The 18,009-nt window shown below is 52.2% G+C and overlaps 1 protein-coding gene across 1 annotated transcript; it reads right to left on the bottom strand.

The window, feature by feature from the left end:
* Window positions 1-5,115: 5,115 nt before the first annotated feature.
* MED10 (mediator complex subunit 10) lies at window positions 5,116-13,592 on the bottom strand. The gene is made up of 4 exons (XM_052659238.1): window positions 13,422-13,592; window positions 12,463-12,546; window positions 8,158-8,260; window positions 5,116-5,721 (listed from the first exon to the last, which is right to left on the bottom strand). The coding sequence occupies exons 1-4, from the start codon at window positions 13,541-13,543 to the stop codon at window positions 5,623-5,625; spliced, it is 408 nt and encodes a 135-aa protein (XP_052515198.1). The 5' UTR covers window positions 13,544-13,592; the 3' UTR covers window positions 5,116-5,622.
* Window positions 13,593-18,009: the final 4,417 nt, after the last annotated feature.

Raw genomic sequence — 18,009 nt, 5'->3', positions numbered from 1 at the left:
TGAGACCAGGTGGCCACGTGCGGCTGGTTCCGGGGGAAACCCTCCGTCTCTCCGGACCTGACCAGCTCACACGGCCGAGGGGTCCCTCCGTCACCGTGAGGGAGGGCGCCATGTGGCTGGAGCGGACACAGGGGTGAACCACGGGGCCCCGGGTGAGGCAGACACTGCAGCTGAAGGCAACCCTTGACTCTAATCTAGCCCCACGTGGCCAGATTGTTTTCAGATTTAAGTGGGCGTGTGCATGGCCTTCCCTGGCGCTCATAGCACTTCGTTGCTGCTGTTTGGTCACTCTTTGACGCCACGTGGACTGTAGCCCACCAGGCTCCTCTGTCCATGGGAATTCCTAGCAAGAAGGCTGGAGTGGGCTGCCATTTCCTTCTCCAGGGGATCTTCCTGACCCAGGGATCGAACCTGCGTCCCCGGCATGGCAGGCGGATTCTTCACCCTCTGAGCCACCAGGGAACCCTGTTCATAGCACACTTAGCCACCTGTCCCCCCAAAAAACACAGTTCGTTTTAAATGCGTGGTTTTTGAACCAGTGCTCCTAGGGATGACTAGCAGAGCTTGTGTGTGACAAGCTCTGGGGAGAAGCCTCACCCACCTGCTCAGAAGCTGCAGGCAACCCGCACTCCCCCGGGCCAGGCCCGTCACACAAGGATGTGTGGAGCTGACCCGTCACCTTTCCTCTCAGAGCCCAATGGGAGCGTCTTCCAGCGCGGCCGCAGCCAGAGACGTGGAGACCCTTCAGGAACCTGCCCTCCCCTCCCCACCCCCCCACCCCCCGCAGCTCCTGCAGCCTGCTTGCCATGCACAAAGGCACTGTCAGCTGTGTGTGTGTGTATGCATGTGTGTCTGTGTGTCTATGTGTTTGTGTGTCTGTGTATGTGTGTTTTTTGTATGTGTATGTGTGTGTGTGTGTGTGTGTGTGTGTGTGTGACCATTGCAGGGATCCTCCTCTCTTTGCTTGGTAACTTCCACTGTCAGCCACAGTATTTCTTCCTTATCGCCAAGCCAAAAAGGCCTGTGACTACTGTTTTCTTTTTATAACATTTAACTTTCTCCTTTCAAAAAGCAGAAAAGGCTTTTACAGGACCAGGGTGGAGATGCTGCTCCTGTCTCTCCATGGACACATCGTATTTTAGCAGTCTCGCCAGCCCCAGATCTTAGACTCTGCGCTCCTGACCAGCCTCTGCTGGGAAGAGGGACGTGGACATTTCCCAGGGTCGGGGCGTGCGGCGGGGCTCTGGGTGGATCTGGGTGGGAGAAAGAACACGGCAGCTCCTGAGTCAGCACAGCCAGGGCCTTGAGCGGCAGATGTGGCTTACCAGTGAGTGGCGGGTGGAAGACGGCGGCCGGCCTGCACAGCTCTGTCCCTCAGACTCTGCAAACGCAATTTAGAAAGAGCCTTTGCCGATGTAGGTAAGATTCCTGAGATGAGACCACCCTGGATTTTCCAATGACAAACGTCATTATAAGAGACACAGAGGGACTTCCCTGGTGACCCAGAGGTTAAGACTTCACCTTTTCATGCAGAGGGTGCAGGTTTGATCCCTGGTTGGGGAACTAAGATCCCACATGCCTTGCAGCCAAAAAACCAAAACATAAAGCAGGAGGAATATTATAACAAGTTCAAAAGATTTTTTAAAAAGGAGAGAGACACACACAGAAAAGACGGTCACGCGAAGACAGAGGCAGAGACTGGACTGATGTGACCCGGAGCATCCGAAACCCGGAAGAGGCAGGAAGGACCCTCCCCGGGAGGCCCTGGAGCCCGTGACCCTGCCCACCTCGATTTCCAGCTTCTGGAAATTAGGTGCAGGCCTTGCTCCCCTGCCTGTGAGCTGGGTGACCTGAGCAGGTTGCCTCTGCTCCTCAGCTTCCTTGTCTGTAAACTACCCCACGGGCTTCCTTGGAGACTTAGTTAACAAACGCAGTGTGCTTAACCCGGGTCTGACACACAAGTACCGACATGACGCATTCCAGCACGCAGAATCATTAGGCAGGAGTTTACTGACTGGCCTAGATGTCCATGGTATGCTGTTTAAGAAAAAACCAAGTCACTAACCCATGTGTACAGGAATAATTCCACATCTAGCTATTCACTTGTGCGTGTGTTTGTAGGAAAAATGTCCAGATGGATAAAAAGCACAACATTAACAATCAGGACACCAAAACTGGGTGACTTTCTTAGCTGTATTTTTCTGAGTTTTCCACAATGAACACAACTGATTATCTACCCAAACACAAGAAGGGCATCCATCCTTCTTCTGCATAAAGTCAGGGCTTCATATTGGTTTCTTTCACTTTCTTAACAGCAGAGGTTGCTGAGGTGATCAATCGTTAAAATAATCTATGCAGGTCATTGATTTAAAGCTCAGGCCTCAGGTCCACATCTTGGTGCCATAACAGTTGAAAACCAGTGGGCTTTCAGGCTGGTTGGTTCCTTGATTAGTGTGTAGGCGAAGTGGGCAGAGGGGAGATTTAAAAATCAAAGGAGGAATTTGCAACTGACTAGGTATCAAGGAAGAGTAAGGGTGACCGGAAGAGGCAGCCCATCAGGATGGTTGCCACCAGGACGATGTGAGTCATCAGTGTTCTAACTTTCTAACTGAAACAAGAGGAGGGGTCCTGGAACCCAGGGGGAAGCGGGGGTGGGGGTGGGGGTGGGGCCGAGAGGTAAGGGTGCACATCCTGAGTCCGGGATGTCGTCCTGGAGCTGCCAGGGAAATCTAAAGGGCGTGGGCAGCTACGCTCCACACACCACCTTCACACTGAGTTTGCAGGAAGGCTGCCTGCTGACCCTGGTATCCGTTCCGAGCCTGCATTGCTTGGTCATCCTGAACAGGACTTGACCTGGTGGGCACGTGCAGAGAATGCCAATACCAGGCAGGCATGGTGCAAAATGGAGATAACCCATGAAACACGCTAGCAAGTCCCAAGGCTGACCATGCGCCCAAACTTGTATTCCAAAGGAGACGGGAGACCATTCCAGAGGAACTCCTGCTACGCGAGCCCTGCCCTGCTGGGCCGGGGTCAGCAGACCCCACCCTGGGGCTCTGCACCGTCACTGACGGCTCGATGAACATCTCCATTCATCTTCTCAAGGATCCACAGTAAATGGCCAAAGGCTGCCTGATCCTCGGGCCCAGGGCAGGCACCACAGTCCCCTATGCCAGCTATGTCCTGTGAATTCCAGCACCCAGATGGGAATCAAGGATGCCTGTGGACCTGCTGGGCAGCCAGGCAGAGCGGTGCAAACACCCCTTCCAAGGCTAGGGGTTCAGGAAGCCCACACCCAGATCGTGCGATGCTTCCAAAGGACAGGGAAGGTCTGCTGCGGTTGGGTCACTGTGCCACGTGCAGAAGAAAGCCGTCTCCCAGGTCAGCGGAACTGTGTGGGTCAGAACCCGTGCTGGACAGGCGGGCTGCACACCACACGCACTCTCTACACGCCTGCCATAAGCCTGGGCTGCGGGACCCATGCCGCTCCGGGCTGTGAGAGGGGACCACCTCCTGCAGCTAAGGGGCTGTGCTGACCATGGGCTCGTGGGAGCTGGGCCTCCTGATGCCCGCAGGCAGCTGACAGGGTGGCGGAGACGCCAGGGCCAGTGCAGGAGCGCCCAGGGCCCAGGCCTACCGGATGGGCAGTTTTCATCCAGCAGAAATCGGGTCAGGAAGGGAAGCCTTTCTCACTGACGTTCAGGAGAGGACGAACCACTGACGAGGAGGTAGCAACTTCCTTAGGGGCCTGGCCCCCGACTCCTCGCCAACACAAGACCCCTTGGGGAGCAAGGGCAAACGGGAGCCCCCATGCCAGAGGAAGGGGCAGCTGAGAGCCAAAAGCTGGACTCTGACCCCCTTCACTCGGCCACACCGCAGCCTCACCTGACACTACAGCCCACACCAGGCCCAGACCCCGTGAGGCTGAAGGGTCTCGATCCCGGGGTCTGGAATCACTGGGGCGGGTGCCCCTGTCCACACCCACCCCCCATGAGACTGAAGGGTCTCGATCACGGGGGTCTGGAGTCACTGGGGCGGGGGCCCCTGTCCACGCCCACCCCCCCGTGAGACTGAAGGGTCTCAACCCCAGGGGTCTGGAGTCACTGGGGCAGGTACCCCTGTCCATGCCCACCCCTCCGTGAGACTGAAGGGTCTCGATCCCGGGGGTCTTGAGTCACTGGGGCAGGTACCCCTGTCCATGCCCACCCCTCCGTGAGACTGAAGGGTCTCGATCCCGGGGGTCTTGAGTCACTGGGGGCGGGTGCCCCTGTCCACGCCCTCTGCCCCCCCATGAGACTGAAGTCCCCAGCTGTGCGTCTCGATCCCAGGGGTCCGGAGTCACTGGGTGGGGAGCCCCTGTCCATACCCACCCCGCCATGAGACTGAAGTCCCCAGCTGTGGGTCTCAATCCTGGGGGGTCCGGAGTCACTGGGGCGAGTGCCCCTGTCCATGCCCACCCCCCCATGAGACTGAAGTCCCCAGCTGTGGGTCTCGATCCCGGGGGTCCAGAGTCACTGGGTGGGGAGCCCCTGTCCACACCCACCCCCCGATGAGACTGAAATCTCCAGCTGTGGGTCTCAATCCTGGGGGGTCCGGAGTCTCTTGGGGCAGGAAACCAACAAGGCAGTCCCGGAGGCCCAAGCCCAGGGCCCCTAACCCAACAGGTCCACCTCCCCAATAAACAAATCCAGGACATTCTGAGGCGGGTGGTCTGTGAGACCCTTGAGAACCACTGCCCTGGGCCGGCGGCTCTGAGTCAGCCCACGGATGCAGCAACAGCATCACCCGAGTTTAGCAGCCACACCGCCTCCCGCGGGGCCCTGCGGGGTCAGAGGGCACCGTAACCCCATGCGGCCCCCCAGGCTGACACACGGGACCCCAGGGAGGCAGGGGAGGAACGCTCCTGCACTGTGGTCACTACAGCCGCGAGGCCCCCCGTGAGACAGGCTGCGGGGCGTCGAGCTCTGCCTTCTGCTTTCGCTTCTCCTGTTCCAATGCCCGCAGGACACATTTTACCAATATTCCTCACACGAGCGAAGTGATCATGGTTTACAAGACACACAGTACTAAATTATAAAAATGTTACAGAAACCCTTCCACGGAGCAAGTAAGTATTTAAAGACTTTATTACGTTAGACAAACTGAAGTGCTTGGAAACACAGTTCCACTGAATGCATTCTTTATGCACCGTACTCAAAAATATACAATTTAAAGTACTTAAAACCAACTTAAAGTACTTCTCATATTAAACCAATTTTCCCATTTTTTTTTTCAGTTTTGACATTAAAAAAAAAAGGAACAGAAAGAGTACATTAAAAGAAAACTGTCAGCGCGGGTTTTAAAAACGTTTGGTTTACCTGTGACATTATTTCCAAGGCTGCTTGGCCGTGGAGACGCAGATGCCTCGCGCTCAAAGCTGTGTGATCACCAACCGTCTGAGGGGTGAGGACCACACGGAGCGCCGGGGAGGGCAGGCTGGAGGCACTGCCCGCACGCCTGCAGGCCCCGTCCCCAGGGGCCCGCGACGGGGACAAGGGGACGGACGACGCGCTCAGTCACAGCGGCCTGAGGGCCATGACAACTCTGCAGGACGAGGAGGGTCTTCAGACAGGGCGGGTGCAGTTAGGAGGGAGGGTGATCCTCCCCTCGGATGCTTCGGTACTTAGCCATGTCTTCTGGAAATACTTTAGAAAGTTCTTGAATCAACAGGCTTTTAAATTTCTAAGGAGAAAAAACATACACGGTCAGCATGCTTTTGCTGGGGACCCACCACCCAAGGTAAAGCAGACGCCTGCGAGCCTCGAGCTCAGGAGAGACCGTGCCCTCGCAGTGCTGTGTGCTCAGCCCCGGAGGCGACCCCGGGCCCACAGCAGCGGGTGACTGCCCGAGACCGCGGTGGGTACAGCAGAGCTGCCTGGAAGATAAGCTTCACTCAAATGCCGTTTCTTCCCTCCTGCCTCCGACGACAAAGAGCCAGCCACACGGGCAGAGAGGGTTTCTGCACACGGCACACAGCACAGGAATCTTCATGGAATATTTAACTGAGCGATTATTAACTCAAACCACATCAAAGTCACTGTATGCACACAGCCCAAGGGAGGCTTTTGGAGTACCCGGAAACCGGTCTTCCCCAAATGCTGGGGCTCCTTGAGCCTTGCTATCAGCGTTATTTGTCTTAATCTGACCTCAGATGCAGCTAATACCGGCCAGCATCTCAAAGCCTAACAACGAGCTGTACAGTAAAGCCATACCGCAGGGATATACAAAGATACCGCACTTAGGTGAAGACAGGAAGACATCCTCACAGGAGGCTGCATACCAACACTCCAGGAACCGTCGAAGACAGAGCTCGAGCAGGCTTCAGCACGCGGCCCACTGGGCACACGAGCTGTCCCATGAGGCATTCACGGTGACAGGAAATGACACCAAGAGGCAGAGAAAGGAATGCAAACCTCACAGAGAGTCGCTAGCGTCCCTGCTGGTGGGCGGGCGGGTGACCTTCCCGACGGCGGGGAAGACGGGAGCGCAGGGACCCGGGAGCGCACCCCCCAGGGGCCGCGACCCTGTTTCTGAGGTGGTAGCCCCTGCTGGACGACACAGCTCAGCCACACAGTCCAAAACATCCCAGCTCACGGGGATGATGCCCAGTTCAAGAGCAGCTGGGGCTCCAGCTAACAAAGCAGAAGGCAGGTCGTGGGCGCCACACGAGCCAACACAGCACAGCCACGCCTGGGACAGGGCCCTTGCCCTGAGCACAGGACAGCCGTCATCACGGTCCCCACGCAGCCGTCCCGCAGCACGCCAGACACCATGTAGCACGCTGCACCCGGGGGCAGCGGCAACACACACCTCGTGCTCCTGGTCCCCTGGGGCTCGGGCCACGGGGGACATGGGGCAGGGATGGAGAGAAGGCTGGCCCACGAGACCTCTTGAAGGGGGAGAGATGCGGACCCCGGAGGGTGGGCAGGGCACAAAGGACGGGCGGGGCTCCCAGCAGAGGAGACGGCAGGGGAGTGGCCTGGGAGGAGGGGCTCGAGGTCAGCCAGGACTCCAGAATAAAGACCGGGGTGGAGGCAGGGGGGTTCCCTGTCGGAGGCCAACAGGAAGGGGCGGCAACACCCGCCCCACAATCTGAATCACGAGCCAGTCAGTGTAAGGAAACAATTCCAGGCGTCATGCTCAAGATGCAGGGCTTCCTGGACTTCATCAACAGCAGGAGACAAGGACAGAGCAGGGCCTCGGTGGAGAGCAGGGAATCGGGTACAGGGGCCATGAGCTGGCCGCTGGCGAGGATCCCCAAGGAGGAGAGCAGGAAGGTACAGAAGCCTCCAGCCCCACGACCTGCAGCGGCAGGGGTGGGCCTGACTGACGGACGCACCCCGTGCAGCCTGGAGACACTAAAACCTTATAAATGAAAACAGCAGTTAAGTCAATGACAGCTAACACTACAAAAATTACCTGGGACTTTCCTAAAAGACTGCCACATCGTTTCATTTTTTTATGCTATGACACATCTCCAAGGTACTATTTCCTTGAAAGGAAGGCTCTGACAAACCTAGACGGCAAATCAAAGAGCAGAGACATCACTTTGCCTACAAAGGTCTGTATATAGTCAAAGCTATGGTTTCTCTGGCAGTCATGTACAGATGTGAAAGTTGGACCATGAAGAAAGCTGACCACTGGAGAACTGATGCTTTTGAACTGTGGTATTGGGAAGACTCTTGAGAGTCCCTTGGACTGCAAGGAGATCCAACCAGTCAGTCTTAAAGGAAATCAGCCCTGAGTATTCATTGGAAGGACTGATGCTGAAGCTGAAACTCCAATCCTTTGCACCTGACGTGAAGAGCCAAGTCACTGAAAAGACCCCAGTGCTGGGAAAGATTAAGGGCAAAAGAAGAAAGCAGCAGAGGATGAGATGGTTGGATGGCATCACCGACTCGATGGACAGGCAAGCCTGGCATGCTGCGGTCCATGGGATCACAAACAGTCAGACCTGACTTAGCAACTGAACAACTGAGCAGCAACCTGTTACACGACTCAGAAGTCACCAACCGCGTGATGCGGCCAAACAGCTGATGCCTCAAAGTCTATCAGCCGAATTCGCTCTGTGAGCACTTCCTGATGTCCCACATCACTTCCCATTCAGAAGGACCTTACCTTCATTGTGTCGATCTTGCCTTTAACTTGCTCATTCTTGGCCAGAGCCCTCTCCAGGCACTCTTTGGTATAGAGCTGGGGGTTTCGCCCTTGATCTATGTATCTGGAAACAGGAAACATCGCCATTAACATCCTCACGGCTGACAACTCCTCTCACAGCTTCCTTACGGGGGAAAAGACAACAGCAGACTCACACGGCCCTGTTTAGAGGGAACTGTGTCCAGGAACCGGCCGAGTCAGGGTTCCTTTGCTACACAGGTAGGGGTCACTCGCGCTCATGTTACTTCTAATCGTATGAATAACTCGTGAAGTCAAGTGATGATCACTTATAACCCAAGCGAAGCTCCACGGCCACACCAGTTCACACATTTTTCAACATTTGTGTTTTTCAAAAGGTTTCACCACCTTTCCATCCTCATGACAGCCTGTAAGGTCAGGCAGCTATTAACAACAGAGAACCAAGTGTGAGCCAGAGCCTCGGGCCTGGGCAACACAGGAAGCCTGCCGAGAAGCAGTCGCGCTCCGGGTGCACCCCGTCCTGGAGGGGACGCGGGAGGGGAGAGCCCCGAGCAGAAGAGCTGGCCCTGCCCGTCCTGAGATCAGTTCACAGACTGGGGAGAGACGGGGCTGATATACTACTTTCTTTTTTAACTTTTTATTTTGTACTGGGATATAGCCAGTGGGGTATGAGCAGTATGGGGTATTAGCAGTATGGGGTATGAGCTTCCCTGGTGGCTCAGATGGTAAAGAATTTGCCTGGAATGCAGGAGACCTGGGTTTGATCCCTGGGATGGGAAGATCCCCTGGAGAAGGGAATGCCAACCCACTCCAGTATTCTTGCCTGGAGAATCCCCAGGCACAGAGAAGCCTGGCGGGCTACGGTCTACGGGATCACAAGAGTTGGACCCGACTTATTTAATAAATATTATTATTTATTATACCAATTATTTAATAAACCACCACTTATTTAATAAACCACCACCAATTATTTAATAAACCACCACTTATTTAATAAACCACCACGTAGCCAATTAACAATGTTGGTAGTTTCCAGACAGAGAGCAAAGGGACTCAGCCATACATATACGTGTATCCATTCTCCCCAAATTCCCCTCCCAGACAGGCTGCCACATAACACTGTCAGAGTTCCCTGTGCTAGACAGTAAATCCTTGCTGGTTTTCCATTTTAAATACAGCAGTGTATACATGTCTACTGATCTTTTCCTAAGTAACTTGATTTGGACGAAGACAGATTCTCTCCAATTATTTCTTAACAATTTCAACTTGTCCCCAAACTGTCTTCATCACCCAAAGACTTCATTGAGCACACGCCTAGATGAACATCCACATGTTACCCAGGTAAGGCCACAGGTCTGCCTGAAGACCTGCACGTCACTCAGCTAAACAGAATTATTAACAAAGAAACAAAACCATGACAATCAAGTCCCATTTTTATGCTTCAGTTAAAAAAAAAAATTATTACTTCAGATTAAAGACATTAAGTTATTACTGATGGCATAAAAACTGACCTTTAATTACGACACAGCAAAATATTAATAAATCAAAAGTTCTAGAAATCCCATGTTACTGGGATGTACTTGAAATGATGGAATGAAAAAAGCCAAAATTATGATTAATTCTAAGCAAAATCCATCCATTTCTGGGGGGAGAAACCTGACTGGCCCAAGTGTCCAAAATAAACCACCCTTTTGATAATGACGTCACCTAGATCAGACACTTCTTTGGAGACCCAGGGTTGAATCCCACGTCTGCCAACTCCTGAGTTCCCCACGGGAGGGCCGAGCTTCACACTGTCACCTCTGCCACAGGCGCAGTCCCTGCGGACACCCTCCTCCACCGGCACAGAGCGACCGCAAGTACACACTGCTGCTGCTGGGCGCCCGGAGGCCACCTCATCTCAGCCCCACGGGGGTCTCAGCCGGCCCTGCGGCCAGCTGTGGCTGCAGCTGCAATGGCAGAGCCTCGCCATTGCCACCCCTTCAGGGGTCTCTCTCTCCTTTGCTCCACTTCAGAAGCCGGGAGTGGTCCTCGGCATCCGTCAGTCTATTCATCCCACACACTCAGGGCCAGCACGGCTCTGATGAGGGCTCTTCCGGGAAGGGGAATCGGGCTCCACCTTCCCGCGCCTCACCCCCCAGAGTCTAGAGCTGTAACGCACGCCCCCGGGCACCACGCCCCTCGGCCCGCAGGACAGGACAGAGCTGAGTCCGTGAAAAGCGCAGCCTGTGCTCCTCTGAGAGCACAGCTGCTGAGCTGCGCTGTGACCAGGACTTCTACCTGTGACACTTGGAGACGTATAATGATAACGTTCCCCTTTACTGAGCAAGGAACTCCAGTGATTTCCATCTGCAGTTTTACTGCAGAAAGCCCCAGAATTCTCTTGCTGTTCCAAGCCAGCTCTGGGAGGAAGGCTGCTTAGCCCAGAGAACTGGCCCTGGTCAAGGACAACACAAGTCCAAGATTTTTAAACTAAAAACAGAGTTGCCACATAAGCCAGGAATCCCACTCCTGGGCATATGTCCAGACAAAACTAAGCTTCACAAAGATACATGCAGCCCCGTGTTCACAGCAGCACTGTCTACAGCAGCCCAGACATGGAGACAACACCAGCGCCACCACAGCGCAGGGTAAAGAAGACACGGTGCATATACACAGACAGTTACACACTCCGCTGCCTTTAAAAAGGAAAGGAAGCAATCCCACTTGCAGCAACATGGATGGACTTGGAGATCACGATACCAACTGCAGTCAGACAGACAAAGCAGACAGAATACACTGCCACTCACATGTGGAATCCAAAACACGGCACAAACGAACAGAGACAGACTCAGGACGGAGAAAGCAGCCTTGTGGTTGCCACGGGGGAAGAGGCTGGGCAAGGGAGGGACTGGAAGCTTGCCATCAGCAGAGGCAAACCAGTCTGTATGGGATCCTACCAGCACAGCAAGACCCTACTGTTCAGCACAGGGAACCCCACGCAGCGCCCATGAGAAGTCATGACGGAAAAGGACTTGAGAAAAACACACAAGTAACTAGAGCACTTTGCTGCAGAGCAGAGATTAAAACACTGTAGATCAACTGTACTTCAATATTGAATAGAGTAAAATTTTAACAAGCCCAGAATTTTGGCCTCAGCTCCGACACTGACTAGCTAGCAAGACAGTGCAGTTACCTATCAGTTCTTTCACCTGCGAAATCAGGGCACTAAAACCTTGATTAATAAAACCTAAAAGAGTTCATTGCCCAGAGGTGCTCTCCAGGCCAAGCCTATAGCCGGGTGCAGCTGACTCTCTCGCAGGAAACACTAAACATCCATCCTAAACATCCCTCTCTGAAGAACTTTTTTTTTTTCCCCAATGAAGCACATATTATCATCTCCTAGAACTATTACTGCCAGGGCAGTCTGAGAGACACCAAATTCATACTTCTCGGGTTGTTTCTGCCTTTTTTTTTTTTTTTTTTTTTTTTTAAATTTATAACACAGCCACTTAAGACTTTCTCCTTCTCAAGAAAAAGAAAAGAAGTCAGGAAGTCATGGGGCTGACCTTTCAGCTAGCTAGGATCTTGAGAGCCTATGATGTCTTTCAAATATTTCAAGAGTCATTATTCACCTGTTACTCTTTTTCAACAATACTATACTGAGATCTCTTTTTTTAAATTGTTTAGTTCCATTCGAACACAAGCTCCATGAAAGTCAAAGTCAAGTCACTCAGTCTTGTCCGACTCTTTGCGCCGACCCATGGACTGTAGTTGGCCAGGCTCCTCCAAGATGGGATTTTCCAGGCAAGAACACTGGACTGGGTTGCCATTTCCTTCTCCAGAGGATCTTCCTGACTCAGGGATCAAATTCAGGTCTCCTGCATTACAGGCAGACTCTTTACCGTCTGAGCCACCAGGGAATCCCTGAAGCTCCATGAAGGCAGGTATTTTTCTCTGCTTTTTCCCCTGGCATATGCCCAGCACCCAGACCGTCCCTGCCACACAGCATACACTTAAACACTGGTGGTCAAAGAAAAGTGTTAGTTACTCAGTCGTGACCGACTCTTTCTGACCCCATGGACTGGGGCCCACCAGGCTCCTCTGTCTGTGGAATTCTCCAGGCAAGAATACTGGAGTGGGTTGCCATTCCCTTCTCCAGGGGATGTTCCCGACCCAAGAACTGAATCCAGGTCTCCTTCATCACAGGCAAATTCTTTACCCTTTGAGCCACCAGAAGAGCCCTATGATAAGGAAATCATTACAGGAAAACCAAACAAGAGCCAGAATATCAAGTACAGCACTTACTCAAATACTTCTAAAGGGACCGTGATATCATGAAGCTGCTGTCTGCATTTATCAATATCCTGTAAGCCAGTAACAATAAAATTCCTGGGGGAGAAGCAATAAAAGAGAACATGAGGTTAGTGTAGATGACCACACTGGGCACCACCCACACCGAGCCAAGGAGGGCTCTAGAGGCCTGTTCCTCACACAGGAACAGGTGACACGCAGCTCTCAGCTCTGGTTAGCTCAGGAGTCCCCGGAAAGCTCTGGAGTTACACAATATGCTCACATATCCCTTGATTTTCTTTTTGAACCAGGAATTACCAATATTGAGGGGTCAGAAACCAACAGGAATAAGGGCGGGAGCCTCTGAGATTTTGTGTACCCTTTGAGATAACAAGGGAGGGGGTGGTGGGGACAGGAGGCGCAGTGGACTGGCCTTCAAGAGTCCATCCTCAGAGTCTGAGGGAAGAAAGCCACCAGGCCTGGTTTAATTTCAGTTCGGCTTGGGAGCCTTCCTGGAACACCGGCCTGGTCCCACAGCACTGCGTACGAAGGTGGGGTTGCAAACACGGCTATGTTTGAACCCTCCACAGAGCTGCGAGCCCTTATCCACAGCATTTGACTCCGCCTTTGGTCCATCCCAGGGGCCTAGCACCAGGGCCTGCACAAGGCTGTTGCCAGAAAAACTATTTCATAAGCGTTCCGCGGCCCCTCTCAGCCCCCCAGCACCCACCGTCATGCGATTTCTCCAGAAACGGTAAACTGTTATCTAGCCCTGATTGACTTCTCCAAATGGGGCCTGAAGGGAAGGTCCCAGCCAGGTCAAGGCGGGAAGGAGGGAGCGCCGAGCGCCCCTGCGCACAGCCTGGACCAGGAGGGACAGTCCTCCGAGCAAGAGTGGGGGGCAGGCAGAGGCTCGCGGCCGGACCTGGCTTCCCACCCCGCCCCAGGCAGGCACCGCCCCGCCTGCCACTCACAGCTTCTGGTTGAGCCCGGCCTGGCTGCTGGGCTGGAAGTCGCTGACGATAATGCCGAGCTGCCGGATGTTCTCCACAAACTTCTCCAGGTGCTCCTCCAGGTGATCGAACTTCTCCGCCATCGCCGCGCAGCCCGCACACAGCAGCGGGCGTAGTCCTGCCCCACCGCTTCCTGCTTCCGTCCGGGCCCGCTACCACTTCCGCTTCCTCTGGGGGCCGGATGGGGCGGGGCCTGGGTGGTGGGCGCGGCCGCCAGGGCGGGGGTATGGGGCGTGGTTTGGTCGCGGGGCGGGGCTTTAGGCGGGGCCGCCGGGGCGGGGCTTGACCGCGGGGCGGGGCGGAGTCAGCTCGGTCCCGCCCCAGCATCGCTAAACCCGCCAGGTAAGCGGCACGTTGCACGTGTTGGTCCTCAGGACGTGCAGGCGTGGCTGAGGGACACGCAAAGCCAGCGGTGGGGGCCTCTGGGTTCCTGCTCTGTCTCCCCTGGCCCTGAGCAAGTTCGCTAGCCTCTGAGCCTCTTGTTCTCATCGGTAAAATCGGGATAAACCAGACCTGACCGTTACCCGAAGTTTGTTAGAAGAGAAAATGTCGAGAAGGCTGAAGCCCAGCGGGCCGTACTTGGAAAGAGTAACTTTACTCCACGATGAAAAGACTTTTTTTTTTTTTTGGCCTGAGTATGCGAACTACAGGTGGTGGTGGTTTAGTGGCTAAGTCGTGTCCGACTCTTGTGACCCCTGGGACTGTGGCCCACCAGGCTCCTCTGTCCGTGGGATTTTCCAGGCAAGAATACTGGAGTGGGTCGACATGTCCTTCTCCAGGGTATCTTCCCAACCCAGGGATCAAACCCAGGCCTCCTGCATTGCAAGCAGATTCTTTACCGACTATAATGCAAATTACAGGTACTCTTTGTAAATGATTGAAAACTTTCATTAGTTTTCTCTCTGTTTTCATGAGAAGCTAGAAGATGAACAGTAAAGAAAAGCTGATTGTTGAAAAACATGAGTCAAATAGACGTACTTCAGCAAGTCCATCAGGAAAACAGAGAGAGAGAAAATAAACGATATTATAGATGAATGAGGGAACATAAATCGGTAACAGTGAAACCTGTATTCATATTTTGAAAACTTGAAGAATGTGGACAATTTTCTAGGAAAGTCCCAAAAGTTAACCTAAAAATAAAAACCCAAAATCAGAATAGATCCTAACCTTCCAAAAAACTGGCCCAGGAGACAAAAATCTTGAAGAAACCAAAGACATCAAGCTCTGTTTTTAACACTAGTTTGTTCTTTTTTTTTTTTTTTTTAAATCATGTCTCGTGTTCCTGTTCAGCCAAGTCGCACTGTTTGCAACCCCCTGGACTGTAGCCCACCAGGCTCCTCTGTCCATGAGACTCTCCAGGCAAGAATAATGGAGTGGGTTGCCATTTCCTCCTCTGGGGGATCTTCCTGACCCCAGGATTGAATCTATGTCTCCTGTGTCTCCTGCATTTCAGGCAGATTCTTTACCCACTGAATCATCAGTAAAAGAATTTCAATCTTAGCTGTTTTCAGAGACTAGAAAAATAAGAAATACATTCCAGCTCAGTTTTAAAGAGTTATGTAACTTTGATAGGAAATGCACACAAGGACAATCCAAAAAACAGAAGAAAATGTGGGCCAATCTTCCTTCTGAAAGCAGATGTAAATGTCACAAAATATTAGCAAATTGAATCAATTATCTTGTATGAACTATCAGTTCAATTCAGTTCAGTCGCTCAGTTGTGTCCGACTCTTTGTGACCCCATGAATCGCAGCACGCCAGGTATCCCTGTCCATCACCAACTCCCGGAGTTCACTCAGACTCACGTCCATCGAGTCCGTGATGCCATCCAGCCATCTCATCCTCGGTCATCCCCTTCTCCTCCTGCCCCCAATCCCTCCCAGCATCAGAGTCTTTTCCAATGAGTCAACTCTTTGCATGAGGTGGCCAAAGGACTGGAGTTTCAGCTTCAGCATCATTCCCTCCAAAGAAATCCCAGGGCTGATCTCCTTCACAATGGACTTGTTGGATTTCCTTGCAGTCCAAGGGACTCTCAAGAGTCTTCTCCAACACCACAGTTCAAAAGCATCAATTCTTCGGTGCTCAGCTTTCTTCACAGTCCAACTCTCACATCCATACATGACCACTGGAAAAACCATAGCCTTGACTAGACAGACCTTAGTCGGCAAAGTAATGTCTCTGCTTTTGAATATGCTATCTAGGTTGGTCATAACTTTTCTTCCAAGGAGCAAGCGTCTTTTAATTTAATGGCTGCAGTCACCATCTACAGTGATTTTGGAGCCCCCAAAAATAAAGTCTGACACTGTTTCCACTGTTTCCCCATCTATTTCCCATGAAGTGATGGGACCGGATGCTATGATCTTTGTTTTCTGAATGTTGAGCTGTAAGCCAACTTTTTCACTCTCCTCTTTCACTTTCATCAAGAGGCTTTTTAGTTCCTCTTAACTTTCTGCCGTATCAACTGCTACATAAACAAGCCTCCTCAAAGTTTAGTGACTTGAAACAACTATCTGCCTCTATTTTGCTCACAAATTTGAAACGTGGACTGTGTATGACATTCATAACTTGCCCCCTGCTCCTTGCCACACTGGCTGGATGGCTTGGCTGGGTCTGATGGATCTACTTTCAAGATGGCTCACTCCCATAGCCATCACGTTGATAACGGATGTTAGCTAGGAGCCCAGCTAGACCGTAGGCTAGAAACCAGACCGCCTCTGCATGTCTCTGAAGAGGGGCATCCTTGCTTCATGGTGGCTGGGTTCCAGGAGCAGATAGCTCAGGAGAAGTAGGTAGAAGCTGCACTGCCTTTTATGGCCTTGCCTCCAGAGTCCACGCGCATCTCTCCCACCATCACTGTCACAGAGATGGCTTCCCAGGGAGGGAACAAAACCCTGGTCTCTCAACGGGAGAAATGAGAAGCCGGTTGTCGGAAGAGCAAGCGAAATCGAGATCTTTCTAAGCCATTTTTGGAAAATTCAGTCTGTCACATGTCACAATGGGAAAAAAATTTTCTCTTGGGCTCTTCCTAGGACCTCAAGAATAGTGAATATCATGAAATCTTTTATGTGTTTAAGTCCATTGAGGATTAAAGCAGAGAAACATCTCAGATAGATTCTTAAATAGATACGATAAAATTCAGTTTGATTTGTTGCTGTTGTTCAGTCGCTCGGTTGTGTCCGGTTTTTTGTGACTCCGTGCACTCCAGTACACCAGGCTTCCCTGTCCTTCACCATCTCCCAGAGTTTGCTCAAACTCATATCTGTTGAATCAGTGATACCATCCAACCATCTCATCCTCTGTCGTCTCCTTCTCCTCCTGCCTTCAATCTTTACCAGCATCAGGGTCTTGATTGATGGGTTAGTTTTTTCTTTAAGAAAGAAACCTCTGAGAAAACTAATAGAGACTTCCTGGTCCTATTAGAGGGTAGATAATATAACCTTCAGAGAAGGCAATGGCACCCCACTCCAGTACTCTTGCCTGGAAAATCCCATGGATGGAGGAGCCTGGAAGGCTACAGTCCATGGGGTTGCGAAGAGTCGGACACCACTGAGCGACTTCACTTTCACTTTTCACTTTCATGCACTGGAGAAGGAAATGGCAGTCTACTCCAGCGTTCTTGCCTGGAGAATCCCAGGGATGGGGGAGCCTGGTGGGCTGCTGTCTATGGGGTCGCACAGTCTGACACGACTGAAGCGACTTAGCAGCAACTATAACCTTAGAGAAGGCATTTGACTTAATGATAGAACTTTGGAAATACTTAAATCATGAACACGCCTCAATCTTCTCTGTCACTCCAATTTTCAGCACTGTGCTGGAGCAGCCAGTGCAGAAACAGTCACGGGGGCAGCACTGGGCTGTCACTCTTGTCCTCCCTGTTGTCTGCCTCTTTTGACCCTGAACCTCTGTGTACTTCCCATTCATCTTTAAAATCCCAAGGTATCTTATACCTTAGCTTCCCAGCTATGTTTTAGGAAATCTGAGGACAGGAAGCTAAACTTAGACATCCTCCAGAGTCCCAGATGTATGCAAACTACCTCACTAAACAGTTTTTGATTATTTGAAGGCCAAGGGGAAAAAAACAAAGGAAGAGACAGACAGAACCCAAATGCCTGCTTTTTCACCACGGATGTAACTCCCCAGGAAGCCATCTTTTCTGTCAAGTAGACCCTGGGGGCAATTTGCTCTCCATATAATTAAGAGAAATGGGTACTTCTGAGGTTTAAACTTACAGCTCCATCTGTGCTCCCCCTCCCTCTGTTTTTTTCAGCACTTAGCAAGTTGTTTGGCCACCTGATGCAAAGAGCTGACTCACTGGAAAAGACTCTGATGCTGGAAGATTGATGGCGGGAGGAGAAGGAGACGACAGAGGATGAGGTGGTTGGACGGCATCACCGACTCAATGGACATGAGTTTGAATAATCTCCAGGAGTTGGTGATGGACAGGGAGGCCCGGCGTGCTGCAGCCCATGGGGTTGCAAAGAATCGGACACGACTGAGCGACTGAACTGAGCAAGTTGTTGCTGCCGCCTCCTATACTTGCATCCATAGC

This window comes from Budorcas taxicolor, chromosome 20, assembly GCF_023091745.1.
Source record: "Budorcas taxicolor isolate Tak-1 chromosome 20, Takin1.1, whole genome shotgun sequence".
NCBI classification, from domain to species: Eukaryota; Metazoa; Chordata; class Mammalia; order Artiodactyla; family Bovidae; genus Budorcas; species Budorcas taxicolor.
The sequence above is the reverse complement of the archived record's forward strand: the minus strand, read 5'-3'. Positions and strand labels throughout refer to the sequence as shown.

What these genes read in the sequence shown, in the direction of transcription:
- MED10 (XM_052659238.1), bottom strand. Translation starts at nt 13,543, where the DNA reads ATGGCGGAGAAGTTCGATCACCTGGAGGAGCACCTGGAGAAGTTTGTG. An exon ending in GCCGGGCTCAACCAGAAGCT is followed by an intron (nt 12,547 to 13,421) that starts GTGAGTGGCAGG and finishes CTTCTCCCCCAG; the next exon opens with GAATTTTATTGTTACTGGCT. An exon ending in GTCCCTTTAGAAGTATTTGA is followed by an intron (nt 8,261 to 12,462) that starts GTAAGTGCTGTA and finishes TCCTGTTTCCAG; the next exon opens with ATACATAGATCAAGGGCGAA.